An 18,147-nucleotide genomic window follows, 5' to 3' on the forward strand; every position below is an offset into this window, starting at 1 on the left:
GCACACAGGAAGTTTCACCACTTCCTTTCTCATGTTGGGCAATGACAAAGAGACAAAGACAAAGTGATCACCAAAACCAGAAGTAAATTACATCAAATGCTACAAACTGCAGACAGATATTTTGCTTTTATTGGGATTAATACAAATGTCATGCTGAAATTTCATAAAATATTTCATGAAAATAACACAAAGTGATGTCACATGTTATAAACTGTTTACATTTGCAAATATAGTATAGGATAATATAGTAAGTCACATTTCAACATCTACAAGATAAAGATGGCTCACTGTTTATGCTTTGAGCTCCTGTGGAGGACCAGAAAATGAGCAGTGCAGAAAGTAGGACGGAAGCATTGGTTAGTCACCAGGAACTCAGTTTGAATGGACGTCTTGCAGGAAATTGAGCCTTCTCACTGTCAGTAGATGTTTTCCTGAGGAGTTAATGATCTCTCTCACTATTTTCAGGTCTCCCTCAATAGAACAGGATGTCACTTTTGTCAATAATGTCCCCACTTAGAAGACAATAGTCGATAAAGACACGCATCACATTTGAGTGGACGCCAGTGTGATTGACAAACATCACCCGCGATAAAACTGCCACGGTGTCGTCACATCATGAATCTCAAGGGCAGTTTTTCTTTGGTTTTCTATGCAGTCTATGATTTATACATGTTTGTTGTGACATTTACAACAGTACATTTTGTCTGATCGGGCCATTAATAGCGCTTTCTATCAAACACAATTCAGATTGGAGACTAACTAGAACATTAAACTGGAAAAAAACAAATCAAAAAAACAACAGCAGTATATACCAAACATAACTCCATCACTGATATGCATCTTATATTTCTTATACACTGTTAATTCTCCACTGTAAGACTCTGGTTTCCCTGAGAACTCGGCGGGTCCACAAACACACCCATCTCTAACAGGATGTCCTTTGGAATAGGGTGAGCGTGACGGGACACATACAGCTTGCTCAGACTTTGACTCATCGGCGAAGGTTTATACTCTCTGCAGGAGTTTCCGGTCAGACTTGGAGCGCACGTCATCTCCAGTTTGTAGAAGAGCCGGCCGTGCTGCAGAGCGCACACGTCCTCCTTGACTCCAGGAGTCAGATTCTGCTCACACTCTCCCAACAGGTCGTCGTCCCATTTGTTGTCCTCATCCCACACTTCGAATCTCACCTTTTGACCCGAGGACAAGTCCTGAGCTTGCAAGTCGACCACCATGCCCCAGTGTGGGTTGTTGTGGTTGTTTATGACACGAGACTGCTGGAGCATCTTCCCGTTGAAGAACACCTTCACATAAGCATCTGTGGCTGTCGTTGTGTCACCCCAAAGACCAAACCCCCGCTGTACGGTGATGATGACTCGTGCCATGCCTTTACGGCTCGGGCAGCAGTCTGAGTTTACCGCAGGGTTATTGTGACACTGGCAGACACAAGGATTTCTTGGATCACTCTTGATGCCGCCCTGACAGGGGTTACTGCAGTTCCTCCACAGGCCTCTTTCCAGGATGTAATGGCTAATGGCTGAGCGCAGGTTTTTATGCACAGGCGACTTAGGGGGCAGTAACTCGTGGAGTGAGTCCAGAGAATATGAAATGATGTCTGGAAACTGTGGGAGCGTGTTTAGCCATTCCTTAAAGGCGGAGGGATTTTTGTCAGCAGAGAACAGTAGATCAAACTCAGTGGTTTGGCCTCCTTTTATCTCTGTGAACCTGCAGAGGAACATTTCAAAAGTTAAGTAAACTTGTCTTTTTTGCTGCTGAAACTGTGTGAGAGAATAACACAGTTATACAGTTCTAGCACGACTCAACTCGACTCTACTCTTTCCCTTTTTCTATTAAAATGTGACGACGACAGACTGCCGGCCACTGAACAATGTCGGACTGTAGATCAGTCAAAAAAGACTTAAAATCCCTGAACACATGCATTAATCTCCGACATTAAGCAAAGGAAATGTCTAAAATGTCAATATTTAACAGAGGAGTCTGGTGTATTTAGCGACAGCACTGCTGAAAGCTGGTGATGATGATCCACTATTTTCCTTTTTTGGAAGACCTGAAACTAGTGATTGAGACCATTAACTCCTCAGGCAAATGTTAACTGATTTTATAAATCAAATGAGAAGTAGACAGGTTTGTACCAGGTTTATCTTCCATCGTAAACTTTTGCCGCAAAAACATGAAAAGCACATCTGTTTTGAGCTGCATATGAAACATGGCAGCACAGGAAAAGGCCTGAAGCACATACAGTATAAATGCTCATTCTGAGTTTGGTAAAAAACTTATTATTTTAATTTTAAAATGATCAGACATTTAGAAAATCATACTTAAGGATTTCAGCTGACACCCCCTCTTAAATGTTACACACTGGACCTTTAAAAGGTGCAAGTGAAACGGTCAAAGTGTGAGAAAATACCTGTCGCTGAAGAGGTCAGAGAACGATGACTTGCTGTCCGACTTCTCAACGTCGTTCTTGCAGTGTTTCATTTGAGATTTCGCTGTGACTACCGCTGTGCTGCCGGACGCTTCCACTTCCAGGCACATCTGCACCTCCTCTGCACTGAGGCCCTGCAGGCTGGCCTGGCACTGCCTGATGCTGGTCACAGACTGAATACTTCCACCCAACTTCACCTGGAATAACACGAAATGTGACTTATTATAATTTGCCAATGTCTCAAAAAAAACAAATAACAAGCTTTTTGTTTTTATTCACCTTCGTGATGTAATGGGTTCCAAAGTCGTTAATCAGGCGGTAATATTGTTCTTTAGATTCTGGGCAGTAATGTTTAGGGAGATTTTTCACAGCTTTTCTAAAGTCTCTGTGTTTGGTGTGGTGAGTGGTGGATACTCTGTAACTGCGCACAGGAGGGAAAGACACACAGTAGAGAACAATGTATTACATGCATTTCGTGTGCATTAGTGTGTTGAGAGACGTTTACTGTGAGCTTTTACCTGTAGTACTCACAGAAGATGCCTTGGCTCGTGAAGCTGAACTTGTCATTCTTGCTTTTGGCCATAGAATAATCAGCCAGTTTCGAGTGAGTGCCAGCCAACATCAGTGAGGCGCCTTTGTTAAGCACTCCAACGTCAAGATTGATCTGCCAGTTGTTTTCAATAGAGGAGGTGCTGGAACTGACCACAGACTCACTGGACTTGTGGAGTTTACTGGACACTTTCATGCTGCATAACTGTTTGGACCTCCAGTCCACCACGGACAAGGGGAGCTTTTGCTGTTTGTTCTCCACAAAGGGATTGCTGCACAGGACACATGTCTTGTCCTTGCGTTGCCACTGATTCATGTCCAGTACGAAGGCTCCCTTGCGTTCCATGGTGGTGATGTCAAAGCCCTCCCCGGCCAGATTGGTACCTGGAGCCATTTCTGCATCTTTGCACTGCTTGGGTGTCCCCTCGGTGCACGACTGATGTGCAAACTGAGAGACGGACAGAATGAGGCCGACGCAGATGCAAATATTCAACAGGAACATGCTGCCAAGTTGGCTGAAGGATGGTTTTTCCCTGAGGGGGTGGAGGGGGGGGGGGGGGGGGGGGATTAGACAAGTAGTACAGCGCATCACAAGTTGTTCACTCACTCAGAGTTTTCTGCCACTCCTGTGTAACGTGCAACTGATACTCTCACTTCACACCGTTTGCAAAACTGTGATTTAAATCTTATCTGCACAATACTCATAGATCAGTGTACAGTTTCAATCATAGTTTTTCACAATGATGATTTACAAATGAGGAAATGTGTTATAGCATTATCACATAGTATTATTTTATATCCTGTCTGTTTTATGTATTTAAGCTATTTACAGCATTAGAGTCAACTCGGTTGTTTTTAAAAATGTGCTATAGATATAAATTTAGATTGGATTATAGTGAGAAACACTGAGAAAATTATTCTTTTCATTCTTCATATCCTCAGCCTGTCAGGTTCCATTATATTTTTCTCTTTTTAGACTGGATGTCAAATTTCGGTCTAAATTACAGTTTCATTCCATTAGTCATCAATGACTCCGCCGCATCAAGAAGAGAGTGAATGGAATAACACGTTCTTAAGATAGTTTCTCTGCCGCCCTAAATGAGACTTGACAAGAGAAAAGTTTTGAAAATATAAAACCAACAGACTTAATTTGACTGAACCGAGAGGAAAAGTTGACTGTGCAGTTTAAATGTACAACTCGTCAGTCCAGTTTGAACTGGAATTAATCAGACACCCACAACTCAATGTATCCTGTAGTGATTTTGGAGCCTCTGACTTCTTACTCTTAAGGCTTTTTAGTTGATTGCACCTTTTAATAGCTCGACTTGAGTTCCAATCTTTCCATGATACTTTGGCAGCAAGAAATGTTTAAAACTAATGCTTTCACAAATATAAAAAAAGACAAACTGTAAGAACATGGTACACAATAACAACAACTGAGTCATAAGACTTAAGTTTCCTCTTACCTCTTAATGCTGCATGTGTGAATCTGCCTGTGAGTGTGAATACGCCGTCCTTTGTGTGTTAGAGCTTATAAAGGCAGAGCTAAACATGGTGTGGGGGTGAGGTGACAGTGGTCGACATGAGACGAGAGGGGGGAAAAAACTGTGGTTTGACAGTTTTGTCTTTACCTCGCAGATCCAGTGCTGACGAAGAGGAGGAGGAGGAGGGACGACTCAGACTCAAACAGATAGTGACATCAGTAGAGTGAGGTTTGCTTTCCAGTCAGTAAAGAATCAAATACCACAAACCTATCATTTCTCTGAAGTGGTGATGGACTGCGGCCAAATAGGACAAGAACAGAAGATGGTAGCACAATACTGATCAAGTATAGAATCTACTCACACAGAGTGACACACTGGCCGCAGGTGCATCCTTGGAAAATTGCCATGGGAATTATACACAAATCCTTATGTGGACATCCTGGAGGTGTGAGGTTATAGGTCACATCACATCATCAAGTTGTGATTCGTTTCATATTGCATTTTCTTTTTTTAAATGGGAGTAGCGATAATTGTGCAGAAGTCACAAAATAGAAAGTTTTCTTTTATATTAAAATGAGCCAAGCAAACTGAACTGTGACGTATTTCCAAATTTCACAAATTAAATCCAATTTTAAAGATTTTGAATACTTTTTGCTCGGGTGTGTTGTTATAGTCGGTGAAAATGAAAAACAAAACAAAACATGAGATTGCCTTTAAAAAAAAGGATATAAGACACTCTCTGTTGCACATTCTTATAGCCTCTGTATTTATATTTCACAGTAATGGGGGAAAAAAGCAGCCAGGGGTTAATTACGAGCGAACATTTTCTATGTCATTTTCTGTCATAGTTATGCACAGTTGTTTGTTTCTCTGGTATAAAAGGTGAAATCCATCATTTATTCCTTTGGAAATATTCTTGAAGTCTATATAAAACAAGTGCAGTGTTGTGGCAATTAGTTGTTTTGTTATACGTATACATTTACAACTAATAGCTCAGGTGATAACTATGACTTCTCTACCTGAGTCAGTGTTGGCATCCACACAGCAAAAAGTGCAGCCGGGTAGTGTAAATTACACGCAGTAGAACTAACAAGACCGGAAGTTAAACGAGGGCAACTACAAAATAAATGTTTTATTTCAAATGAATAAATATTTCCATTTTCATTTTATTATTCTAGCATAGTGATACTGGTTGACTGTAAACATTTACCAAATAATATACAGAAGGTGGAGAATGAGTGATGGGGGTAGGCATGGTCTGTCATCAGCATTCAGGCCCGACATGTGCTCACTGCAACCTGGGTTTATTCTACATATGTGGACAGTCTGGACACTGTCTTGAATGTGCAACCCCACTTGTTCAAACAGGCCTTTCTATCACCGGAAGTGTTTGGTGTCTGATTGCTGGTGTATTTTTTTTCTCTTGTTAGTTTTTGTTTCATAAAGCACTCTCTTAAAGGTGCTACTTTCGATACTTAAGTCATTAATACCACTGGCACCAAAGTCACTCTTGCAATGTTCCAACTCGAGCTGGAGAATTGACCCTAACCCTAGAAAAATAAATTATAGTAATTAGTGAAGTTTTTTTTATATTTTCATGTTTGCAAATATGTTATTGTGTGGTCTGAATTCGACCAAATGATATGCAAATAATAATAACAAATTATTAATTTGAAAAATATTAATTACAAATTCATAACAAATAATATAATAAAAGGTTTTTGGGGTTTGGGGTTTTCGGGTTTTTTTTTCGGTCCTAGAAACGATACATGCAATTTAGATATTTTACTTTGAAAAAAAAGAAATCGGAAGTGTTGATATTACATTTTAGCTTCACTACAGTCGGTGTGGATGCGATGCAGGGGAGCTGAGGCCGCCAGGGAGAACACCGCATGTCAGGGAATACAGCCAGTCTGAGATAATGGCGGAACGCAGTTGGGTGAACCCGGTATCGGAAAAACTGAATTTAATCTTTATGGACGTTGCCGTTTGTGCTTGGAGTCAGTCGGCTCATATATCATCGGCTCCCTTATCCCCAGTCACAGGACGTCGGTAGCGCCGTTCCCGGTGTCTTCCAGGCGGCTCGCTAGCCCCTAGTTTTTCCTTAAATCTCAGCTTCACAATCACGGATCTCATTGTTATTTTTGTCCTTTTTAAAAAAAACAAAAAAATAATAATATATACAGCTGTGTGAAAACAAGCCTGTTACAAACGAAGCGGACGTGAGGAATATGCCACTGGTTTGCTGGTATTAAAGTAAGTCAGGTATGACCTGCTAGTCCTCCGCTAGGATCAAGCTAGCATCATCTAGAGTTGGATGGAGCCTCAGCGGCGGCTCTCACAGCATCATCCCAGCCCGGGACGCGCTGCTGCCGCAGCAGCGGAATGCTAACGACGAAAGAAGAAGCGGGGACATGTTGTTTTTACGCCGCTACCGGCGGTTTTATGATTGAGGTGCTCCACTTGTACACTCTTACATGTCTAATGTAATGAATACGCCCAGGTTGCAGCATGTATGTGGCTGGTCGTGTCTGCCTCCACCCCTGCGGATGACACACGTACATATACCGGCGGCTCAGAGCAAACGCAGCCGGAGCGGTCACACCGTCGCCGGGTAGCGCCGAGAGACTCCTCGCTACTAGCGCCGAACCAGGCGGCTAACAGCACAGTAGGAAAGACCCCGAAGAAACGGCAACACCAATGGTGTCCCATAAGGTTTTAGTCGCAATAATCCTACTTAACGTGTACATCGGTGTACAGTCCGCGTTTTACCTATTCGGCGGCGTTATTTTAACCGCCCTGTTTGCTATGGCATATTTAAATGGACCCAGGCTGCTGGACTGGGCGAGTTCACCTCCACATCTTCAGTTCAACAAATACGTCCTGACGGGATACCGGCCCATCTCCTCCGTGCAGGAGTGCATCAGAAGCCTGTTTTACCTGCACAACGAGCTGGGAAACATTTACACCCATGGTGAGTAAAAAAAAAAAGAGAAAAATCACAGGAAATTAAACCAGCTTCGTGAGCAGGTGAGATTTGTATATCTGGTTACGCCACGTCAGATGCTTTGCAGCTGCAGAGAGAGGACAAACTGACTCTGCTGCACTGAAGCCTGGAAATCCTGCAAAGCTTCAGTGAAGTCACCAAACACTAGACCCTCTCACTGTTCCTCTCAGCAAAGGACCGACTACAACATTTAAAGAAGTACTTCAAGAAATCTGCTCATGTATTTCCTCCAGAGTTATGTACATATACACTTAAAAGTAGGGGTGGGTCAAAATATCGATTTGGTGAAGTATCGTGCTATACGATAATCGATATGCCAGGGCAAATCAATATTTTAAGTATTAAATTAAGGTGCAGAATGAAGTGAACAGTTCCACTTCTCAATGTTTCCTCACAGCAGCTGAAGAAGAGGGAGCTTAAAGTGGGATAATCGTGGAGAAAGCTACATTAAGACATGTTCCATCCACGTTCAATTCATATGCACTTTGTTCTCTTTGTTGTGAATACATAGAGAAATCTGTCACTTTTACATTTTCTTCACTTTGACAGATATTGCGATGCATCGCTATATGATTGTCTTGCACTATACCGATAATCGCAGAATCGTTGCATCGTAATATTATTGGTATCGTGGACCATGTATCACGTGTCGTGACTTCTTTAGGTACTTTTTGTACCAAGTCAAGTGCTCAGTGTGGTCTTCTGCTGCTGTAGGCCATCTGCTTCAAGGGTCAACATGTTCTGCTTCCAGAGATAGTTTACATACCTAAGATGTTTGTCACTTGTATTATATATCTTTTCTTATGAATACAACAAAGGATCAATATGTATCAATATAAATATTATTCATTGAGCAAACATACTTAACATAGACATAACCATAGACTATTAAAAATGGACATAGTCCTCCCTGTATATAACAATTTATTAAAGAGTCAGAAGGGGGTGACTCCACTGGTTGCAAAAATAGGTCAATTTTAATTGTAGACAATAAAGGAACACATGACTTCTTCTCGCTTGATTTACAATGTTGGAACATTGTAAAAACACTGAAGAGGAAGTCTCAGTCTCTAGTTTCAGGTCTACTTCAAGAGTGCATGATGTCAATATTGTAAATTATGTTCCTATTTAGGACATTCTAAATATGACTGTAGGTGTGAGTGTGGATGGTTGTTTGTCTGTGTATGTGGCCCCGGGATGGACTGGTGACATTTCCAGGGTGTCCTATACCCTATATCAGCTGGTATTGGCACCAGCACCCCTCATGTGGAGGATAAAGCGGTAGAAGATGAGTGAGTGAGTGAGTTAATTTCCCATTTAGAGGAAAATGGGCAATAAAGTATGGCACATATGAGTGGATTCCAACAGTCTCTGAAATACTCAGACCAGCCCGTCTGACACCAACAACAATGCCACATTCAAAGTCAACAGATGGGCAGATGCTGCATTTCTTCAGATACTGAATATAATGCTAAGGTTTTCAGATTTCACTGATAATTGACTAAAGAAACACATGTATGCATGTAATCACACATTTTTTGTCCTAAACAATTCCTTAAAAAAACAACAACAAAAAACAGTGAAAACAAACAATCACAATAGTGGTTATTTGAATGATCATCTCAGTCCAGTAACATAGTTTCAACTCTTTCAAGCACACTTAAAATAGATGTGTCACAGTTAATAGTGTTTCCTGTTTCACCTGGCTGGTACAAACGCCTTGACATTGGGAAAGGCAGAGTGAGCAAAAAAAAAAAAAAGTAGAGCAGGAGAGTGGGATATATATGTCGCAGAGAGATAAATGATCCTAACAGCTGTATGTGGATCAAATTTCATGGTCTGGATTTTGCCCGTGTAGCAGTGAGCAACCACCCCCTCCTCCCTCCTTACTATACAGAGGAACTTAAATTGGAGGTTTGTAGCTGAAGAAGAAGACACTTCTGTGTGATCTACACGGCTTGAACTCCTATAATTCACAGTCGAAAGTCAAGAAATGACTTAACTTGAGAAGATTCCTGGTCAGACAGTCTGAACAAGTACAGTAGCAGAGTTTGAGGTTGTACATTTCAGATGATAACGGTCTACAGCGACAGCACATTTATGCCTGGATTAGTGAAGAATATCAAGTTCTATCTTATCTCAGAACTAGGACAGGATGGCAACTCCTCGCTGTAAACGTGAAACATTCTGAATCTAGAACGTTCCAAAGCCTTACGTCTGCGTCAGAGCCGCAACAATTCCTTGATTATTAATCGATTACTAAATCATCAGCTATTTCAAAACGCGGTGAATCCGTTTCAGTGTTGTTGTTTTTTAATATTTAAAACTTTAATGTTGTGTTTTCTTTGCTCCGTGTATGAAGGAAATCATGAAAACTGATTCGGCATTTGAGAACATCACCATTTTGAGGTTCAGGAAACAATGATGTGAACATTTTTCATCATTTTTTGTGGACAAACCAATGAATTGAGAAAATAATTGAAAATATTTACTGTGATTTTTTTCATACACAGTCTTAGAACAGTTTCTATCAGCTGTACTGGCCCTTTGCTGCATCAGAACAAGAGATTACCAGGAGCCTTGTGTCTCTTAAAGGGCTACACTGATAACTTTGTGCCAATCATTTTCCCGCTGTGCTCCACATTTTTCTCACTGGAGTCTTCACACACACACACACACACACACACACACACACACACACACACACACACACGGAACACCGTCACTGCTGCTCACTTTTGTCCACAGGCGACAGAATGTCCTGAGCGAGACAGTCCGTCAAAATAAACATGACACCTTAATTTGCTTTTGTCAAATGTTGTAGTTTCCGAGCTGAGGGTCATGTTTGTTACCTCAGGCCTTTTCTGCTGTCAGTCACAAGGGCGTCCAAAGAAAAAGCTCCCTTTCAAAAATATATGTATATCTATGTTTTTATTGTTTAAAACATGTAAAAACTCATAGATAGAGGTCAACAGATATGGGATGATCGTTTTCTGTTTGCAACGATTCATTTATTATTAATTAATTACTTACTTTATTGTCAACTATTTTTAGAATTGATGAATAGTCTTGAGTGGTATTTTCTGGTTTCCTTGCTCCCTATAATGGAGAAATCTTTAAAACTGAATAATTGTGGTTTGTGGATAAAATGAGACATTTGAGAACATCATCTATTTCAGGCTCAGGGAACACGATCAACATTTTTCAGCTTTCCTTGACATTTTATGGCCACACTAAAACTTATTAACACAGTTTCACAAAATTGCTCGACTTAAATAAACATTTATTGAACAACACTTGAGGTCTGTCTCTACTAATAAATACAAATTGTGTCCAGGGTCCTTCCACACCCTAATAAGTAATTACAAAAACTAAACTTTGTCAAGGGAAAAACCTATTAGTGACTTGTGTAATGTGAATTAATTGATCAAATGTGTAAATAATGTCAAATACTGTCCCGGTGAAATGAATTGACCATACACATTTGTTAAGTCTCCTTGTCTTCACCCTGCAGGCATTCCGTTGCTCTGCTTCCTGGTGCTGCTGCCGCTCAACATCCCCTGGTCTCAGATCAGTGTCACGTGGCTGGGCGTGGTGCACTTCCTGGCGTGCCTGTCGCCGCAGCTGGGCTCCGTGCTCTACCACCTCTTCATGAACCACGAGGGGGGCGAGCCCGTCTACCACACCCTGCTCAAGCTCGACGTGTGTGGAATCTGCATGATCAACACACTGGGTGAGTGTCCCTCTGAACGGCGGCTCAGCAGATTTCTCTCAGATGCGTGGTCAGCTGACCCTCCGTTTTTGCCGGGCCTGTTTACTTTATGGGTGGAATTTTTCTTTATTGATCGTTAATGATTTACCCTGGATGTATTTTGCTTAGAGGTGTACCTGTATTGATTTGTGTGAACACATTTGAGTGCACACTTTGGCCAGTGCAAGCAGCGATCCACGTTGTGAAATGATTATTGATCCGTCCACGCTGCCTGTATTACCTTAATATAAGTGAGTATGACAAGTGCATTATTTTACTTTTATTAATCTCCTTATTGCGTGTACTTTGAACAAACTTACAAATAGACTGGCCTACAGCTTTAATCCTATAGAGTCAGTATTAATGTAAAACAGCTGGTCAAGTTAAAGAAACAATGAACCTGGTGGGCCACATTAATAATTCTTATTTACATATTTAACCACACATCTTTTTTGTTAATATTGGCCAATTTGAGAAAGCACAGGCTGCAAGATATTTTTAATTCAGAAGATTATTCTGGCAGGGAGAATTAACAATTAACTTTATTTTGGTTCTGCATCTAGTTCCCGATTTAAAGGTCTTGCGTGTAACATTTGGGAGGGTTTACTTGCAGAACTTATTATTCTACCCAGAGGTATGTTTATTAAAGTGAATGATCGCTGGATTTAAAAATTAGAATGAGACTTTTATATACTTAAAGCAATACGGAGGCTGCCATCTTGTGCTGCCAAGAGTCTACAGCAGCCAGACCATGTTTTTATGGTTTGAAGCCAAAGCTTATTCCACAATTGAAGAAGGACCACATCCTTTCTGGTATATAAAGGCCACCGTAGTTCCCTGACGTGTTTGTCAACGGGAGCAGAGGAGTTCTCAGACTGTTACAATTTTTCACACCGTACCTTTAATTATCGTCACTCGAGGTCGACTGATGTGGGTTTTCCTGTACCTGATGCTGATGCTGATTTTTACAAATCACAGCAGTCGATAGTTGATGCCTCTTTTTTTTTTTCTTTTTTCCTCTATCTGATCAAATATAACTGTTTAATGACAGCAAATAATACAGAAATGCTTCAGTAGAAACAAAAAAAAAATTGAGTTTAATGTCAATTATTAGAAAAGACAGATAAATCGACCCGTCACCATGGAGACATCTGTAAACTATTTACCCATTTGTCCATTTTCAAAATGAAGATGTGTGAATGTTGCTGTGTCAGATGAGGTTCAGACAGTTGAACATCTGTGTTTTGGTTGATGTGAGGCTTTGTCTTGCTGTCGAGTGTCGTCCCGCGTCTCCGTGCTAACTTCTGTGCGTTATTTCTTTCTCTCCCAGGGGCTCTGCCCATTGTCTACAGTACTCTGCTGTGCTACCCATTCATCCGCACCGTTGCTCTGGTCGTCTACATCCTGCTGTCCTCCCACGCCATCTACTGTGCCGTGACGGCGCGGAGCAGCGTTCGCCGGCTGCGCTCCTTCGCCTGGCAGGCGCTTTTCCGCTTCTCCTTCTTCCTGCTCCGCTGGGCGGGCGTGGGCGGCGGCAGCCCCACCTCGCTACGCAACTTCATCACAATGGATGTACTGGCTGTGCTGGGCGGGGTCATCAACATCATGCGCATCCCAGAACGCTTCCGCCCGGGTCTCTTTGACTACTGGTGCAACAGCCACCAGATCATGCATGTTCTAGTGGTGGGCTCCATCCTTTACTTACACTGGGGTGTGCTGGATGACCTGCTGTGGATCAACAGCTACAATTGTCCCTCTAACTGACCCCGCCTGCAGCCCCCACCCCTAACACAAGGAGCACCGGGATGTAACATTGGAGGACTTCATGGGGGAGGGGGTTGTTTTCTGGAGAAGGATGGGGAAGCGGGGGAAATCAGGGGAGGAGTGATGCGGTGAGGTGAGGAGACATGACGCCATGTGTGCATGTGTTCTCGTACACTCAAACTCAGAATGTTCATATCGCCGTCCATTTCTGTGTTGTCTGGGAAACGCAGGCAAATGTATGTCAAGTAACACGCACAAGCATTTAGACTCGCTTATCGCACACACACAAACACACTAAAATGTAACTATTTTAAGACCTTTTATGTACTTAATGAGGATTAAACCCTATAGAGTCTTTGGCAAATGCTCAAGTAAAACAAGTTACTGCTGAGTTTGACGTAAAATGATTTCTACGTGAGCATTCGCTGATGTCATAGATTATGACAGTTTGCAGTGGAACGATATCATGTCCCCTCAGATGTCACTGTTGCTCCCTATGCAACACATTCACACACAACACACACTACACACACTCCCTCACCCCTGTATTTTTATACGACATGGACAAAGTGCAAGTGCTGCACACAGCGTTCGTAGAGTTGTCACTTTGTCCATCTGAGCTAATTGTACTTGACTCGTTTGTCCTCTCTCTCTCTCTGTTTGTGTCTCCTTGGTTTCTTTTGCCCGTGAGTGTGCAAAGGAGACGGGTGGCGGGGTTCATTCCTCCTGAGTGAGGCAGCACACGTGGCTGCGAGCGTCCTTGCTCTGGGTGTCTTGTGCCACACTTAGCAATCAGTGGAGCAGTGTTATCAGCTCTGTTTGCAGCCTGAACTCGGTGCCACTGGCGTTCATGCGTTTATCATCAGGAAAGAAGTTGCACATGTTTACAAGCGGCGTCGTTGCCGGGCGTTACTGTTGGCCAAGCTTCTCTTTATGTCCTTATTTGTGTATATTTATGACAACCCCGACAAGCTGCAGGGAAGATTTTATCTTATTTGTTTTATTCTCCCTCTAATGTACATTTTTAAAATTACAATATGCAACAAGATAGCAGTTATTTTTAACACTGGAATGGTCATTTGTGTACATGAAATAGTAATGTACACGTGGCAGAAGCATGCACTGAAAGCTGTACAACAACTTTGATGTAACTGAGTTGTTTTCACACTGTAACACTATTTAGACTCTTACTATTGGAATATTACGCACATAATTCTGTATTTAAGAAACACTATGCTTTGTGTTGAGAACGCTGAGGCGGTGCGTGTCCGTCGGCTCCTTGAAAAGTGTTGTTTCTGTGCAGCATCACTGGCTGACGGATGAAGGTAGAGGTCAGAAATGAACGTTTGTGCAAAGCTTTAGCGTTAGTGTCTGCTTTTTAAGTGAGAAAATGAGTCACACGTTATAATAATATTGTCTTGCCTCCATGTATATTTGCCATTTGCTCTAAAGGGGAAAATAACTTGCACAGCCTTCTACAGAGGAAGTTACTGTTCATTTTTACCAAAGACGGCTTTAATGAACACTCTTTATTTGGATGACATCAGAAATATTGATGGTTTACATTATTTATTATTGTTATTATTGCCACTTAATACTTCATTGTTTTTGAATATGCACTGATTTTGCTCTGCAGCTGGATTTATGTTATTGCACTATTTATCAGGCCAACCAGAGGTTAAAGACACTTATGTCCTTTTTAGAGTGGTGGTGTATTTTACTAAGCTGACCTAACTGAGCAGGACTGAACCCCTTCACCCTGTTGTCGTGTGTAAGTAACTGCACTTCTTTCTCTTTTTTGAATGGTTACGATCACTTTTGGCTCCTCCACCATTTTTGTCTCAGTTGCTGCTCTCGAGTCAAAGGAAATGCAGCGCTCCTCCTTTATGCACAAATGTCAAAGCCTGGTTTTTATTTTCTGGAGGCAGTGCTTGTGAAAGATGTGGGCCTTGTTTTTCATGCCAACAGTCGCAGCCGCCCACTGACTCGTTGCCAATCCCGTCACCTGCACTCGATCTTGCCAAATGAGCAGTATGTGAGGCGTGTTCACACAGTGACTCATAAAGGAGAAGAGGGATTTCCCAGTTCGTCATCACGTACATTATCCTCATTAGTTTCCACTGTCACTGCCCCACCCCTGGCCTTGAACCTGTAACGTCTCCTACTTCATATTTACCGACTACGACCGTGGTACAATGTAAAAGTTAATGTTTTATTGGCCACTGAATGAAACTGACACATTGCATGAAAGTAGCTGCTAGTGTTACCTGATTCGCTGTAGCCAAACACAGGCCCCTTTCCCCCGCCACTGGAAAAAATGACAGTGTGTACATAGAGACTGAATAATGAAAATGATTGTTGTCTTCTGATTTGAATGGTGAAGCCCAGGAAGTAAGGACAGAAGTAGCAGTTGGCCACCAGGGGGCAACTCCAATGTTTGCCAATAGAACTCAGTGTGAAAATGACCCTCTCACTTTATTTTAGAACGTCAGGAAACATTTTTCTGAGGATTCAACAGCCTCAAAGTCTAGTTTTAAGGTTTTCTTCAATAGCACATGATGTCAATTTTGTAAATTATTATCGGTCACCAGTAAAGGAAGATGATTGGAGTTGGCGACAATGCGTCGCTATCAAATAAACTGCACTGTTCATGTTCATTGTTCTCGAAAAAAGGGCTTTGAATCAAAGTAAACGACAATTTTGAACCGTATTTAAAGTCCATATAAATAATGTAAATACATTTATGTAGATCCTATATACACACAGTGCAGAAGATAATACCTTTATTCCTTTTTGATACGTACTTAGTATGATGAGGAAAGACAAATAAGAAGACGGGGGGATTAGTCGCTCTGCTCTCTTTCACAGCCAAAGTGAGACATGAGAGAGGGAAGCAGATGCAGCGCAGTACTGATTAATAGCAGATAAATATCAAAGATGCCTGTTTTCTTAGTTATTTCCATAAGTGTGTAAAATTGGTTTGAGTGCTAATGTAGGCTCTTGACATTATGTGACCCCCCCCAACCCCCCCCCACCCCCACCCAACTACGATCATTTAAAAGTAAGTGCTATTTTGGACACATGGGTAAGACGTTTGCGACCATCGCGGGGAGTCCTGGCAGGCGTGTGAATACCTCGTGACTACCACTGGTCTATCTATGCATTATCAGCCGAGGGATACGTAACAGTGAATTCGGTTTGTGTCTGTTCAAAGCAGCTTTCTGATCCGCTGTAATGGAGGTCGTCACTCCAAACATCCTGGGTCTCACACTTCTCAGGGTGCCATAACAGTAGCCACAACAACAACAACCGAGGCCTGACCTCTGCTGTGTGACGCATGGCTGCGAGACTTCATTTCAGCTCCTCCTGGCCCCTTTTTTTGGCTGTTCACAGTGTGACGTAGAGGCTGATTCATTTGGCTGATGTTTTTGTTCATGACAAATGCTCCCAAGCCACTAAAGACTAAAAATGTTTTTGGAAGAAACTGCAGTGCAGACACAAAATGCAAATTGAATTGAATTCAATTAATGTTTTATTTAAGTAAAGCTATGCCATTTATCATTTTATGCCATTTTTCATTTGTGCCATATAAGATTTATATAGCCCAAAGTTCAAACATCTAAGACAAACACTGGTTGACCTCTCGAGTGAAGCTGATAAACAGATTGGAGATGAGAGGATGGAGAGGTTTAAAGGGAGTCTCTAAAACCATGTGACAGCAGTGGAACCTGGTCAGAAAAATTGGTCTTTGTCCTTTTTGTCTTTCTGTTAAATGAAAAAAAAAACAATGACATGATCTATGAAAACATTGCTAACAAAATGAATTTCTGTTTTTTGTTGTGTTTTTTTTAAATATAACACCGGTGCCGGTCAGCCTGTTAACAACCTGTTTATAATGGATTACCTGCACTGTTATATACTGATTATAATGACTACTGTAATTCTGTGGATCCTAATAATGACACTGGTCTATATGTACAGATAAGAAGACAAGCCCTTTGCTTTAGGATGAAGGGAGTTTTCTGGAGGGTCTGTCTGTTATCGTTTTTTTCGTTATATCAGCTATTTATTGGCATTTTTGAAATGACAAAGGAGCGAGTGTGGCTCCATCTTGTGGAGCCTCGTGCGCACTGATGCAGGAATTACTGTAGCCATACTGCAGCCAAACGAACCTGACAGATAGCTTGTGGTACTGTCATGGCTGGTTTGCAGTTGCTCTGCAGAGTTGTTAATATATATATTTCCAGGCCATGTATGTACAAATGTGTGTATGAGCTCTCCACACACACACAAGCATGAAATCTGTATGTTGTCCCCGTTAAACTTTCTCCCGCTGCACCGACGAGGTGCCGATCGCATCCTCAAGAGTGCCTCATCGTCCAGTCTGTGTGCACGAACACAGACACACACACACAGTTTGTCCCCTTTTTTCTAGTTCTGTCCAACATTAGTGTCCTGTGTAACAGACAGGCTCTCACACTCCTCCAGCAACGATTGTGCAATAAACTGAAGTCTATATTTTTAAAAAAAAACAAAAAACTGCCTACAGTACATTTATTTCATTCAGTTTTTCTACTTTATCGAAGTCTTTTGTGTCTCATTAGGTTTCATGTGGTAGTTAAAGTGAAGACAATGATGCCAGATTGAGCCATTTACCACCTGATTGTTTCTGGCAGCTTGTGATCATTTTGGCTACAGTTTCTTTTACCAGCTGGGTGGATTTACCACTAAAAGACTGCTTTTTTTTTTCTTAATTATTTAGTCAACTCCTTTTCATTCCTCTCTGTATATTAATGTGAATTCTTGTTCTAGTTGTTTGTCTCTATGTGGCCCTGTGATGGACTGCCCGCCCCCCCCCCCCCCCCCCATGTAGAGGTTAAATCGGTAGAAGATCGATGGATACATCAATACAGTAATGTAGCATTACAAAAAAAAACTTGGCCCAGATAGTTAATTATTATTAATTATTATGGATTTGTGGTTACTCTGTTGCAGTCTAATCTGTTGGCGTTGTGTCAGGTGAAAGCACTATATTCTGTACTCACTCACTCACTCACTCACTCACTCACACACAGACATACTGTATGAATGTCCTTGCAGTGACATTAACAATCTCACTAAGTGTAATGGACACTGACATCAGCCTTTT

The 18,147-nt window shown here is 41.7% G+C and overlaps 2 protein-coding genes across 2 annotated transcripts; one reads left to right on the forward strand and one right to left on the reverse strand.

Moving 5' to 3' along the window:
* Positions 1–22: 22 nt before the first annotated feature.
* LOC131474967 (perforin-1-like) lies at positions 23–5,080 on the reverse strand. The gene is made up of 5 exons (XM_058652708.1): positions 4,459–5,080; positions 2,962–3,525; positions 2,723–2,864; positions 2,426–2,640; positions 23–1,722 (listed from the first exon to the last, which is right to left on the reverse strand). The coding sequence occupies exons 2-5, from the start codon at positions 3,492–3,494 to the stop codon at positions 861–863; spliced, it is 1,752 nt and encodes a 583-aa protein (XP_058508691.1). The 5' UTR covers positions 3,495–3,525; positions 4,459–5,080; the 3' UTR covers positions 23–860.
* A 1,247-nt stretch (positions 5,081–6,327) lies between these two features.
* paqr4a (progestin and adipoQ receptor family member IVa) lies at positions 6,328–16,029 on the forward strand. The gene is made up of 3 exons (XM_058654142.1): positions 6,328–7,450; positions 10,998–11,216; positions 12,565–16,029. Exons 1-3 carry the CDS (start codon positions 7,177–7,179, stop codon positions 12,996–12,998), a joined length of 927 nt encoding a protein of 308 aa, XP_058510125.1. The 5' UTR covers positions 6,328–7,176; the 3' UTR covers positions 12,999–16,029.
* Positions 16,030–18,147: the final 2,118 nt, after the last annotated feature.

The sequence above is a fragment of the Solea solea genome, chromosome 16 (assembly GCF_958295425.1).
Source record: "Solea solea chromosome 16, fSolSol10.1, whole genome shotgun sequence".
Taxonomy (NCBI): Eukaryota; Metazoa; Chordata; class Actinopteri; order Pleuronectiformes; family Soleidae; genus Solea; species Solea solea.

Excerpts from the sequence above, each read along its gene's own strand:
- paqr4a (XM_058654142.1), top strand. The coding sequence starts at position 7,177 with ATGGTGTCCCATAAGGTTTTAGTCGCAATAATCCTACTTAACGTGTAC. Across the intron at positions 7,451-10,997 it reads GGGAAACATTTACACCCATG|GCATTCCGTTGCTCTGCTTC; the intron begins GTGAGTAAAAAA and ends TTCACCCTGCAG. Across the intron at positions 11,217-12,564 it reads CTGCATGATCAACACACTGG|GGGCTCTGCCCATTGTCTAC; the intron begins GTGAGTGTCCCT and ends TTTCTCTCCCAG.
- LOC131474967 (XM_058652708.1), bottom strand. The coding sequence starts at position 3,494 with ATGTTCCTGTTGAATATTTGCATCTGCGTCGGCCTCATTCTGTCCGTC. Across the intron at positions 2,865-2,961 it reads ATCTTCTGTGAGTACTACAG|TTACAGAGTATCCACCACTC; the intron begins GTAAAAGCTCAC and ends TCCTGTGCGCAG. Across the intron at positions 1,723-2,425 it reads TCTGACCTCTTCAGCGACAG|GTTCACAGAGATAAAAGGAG; the intron begins GTATTTTCTCAC and ends GTTCCTCTGCAG.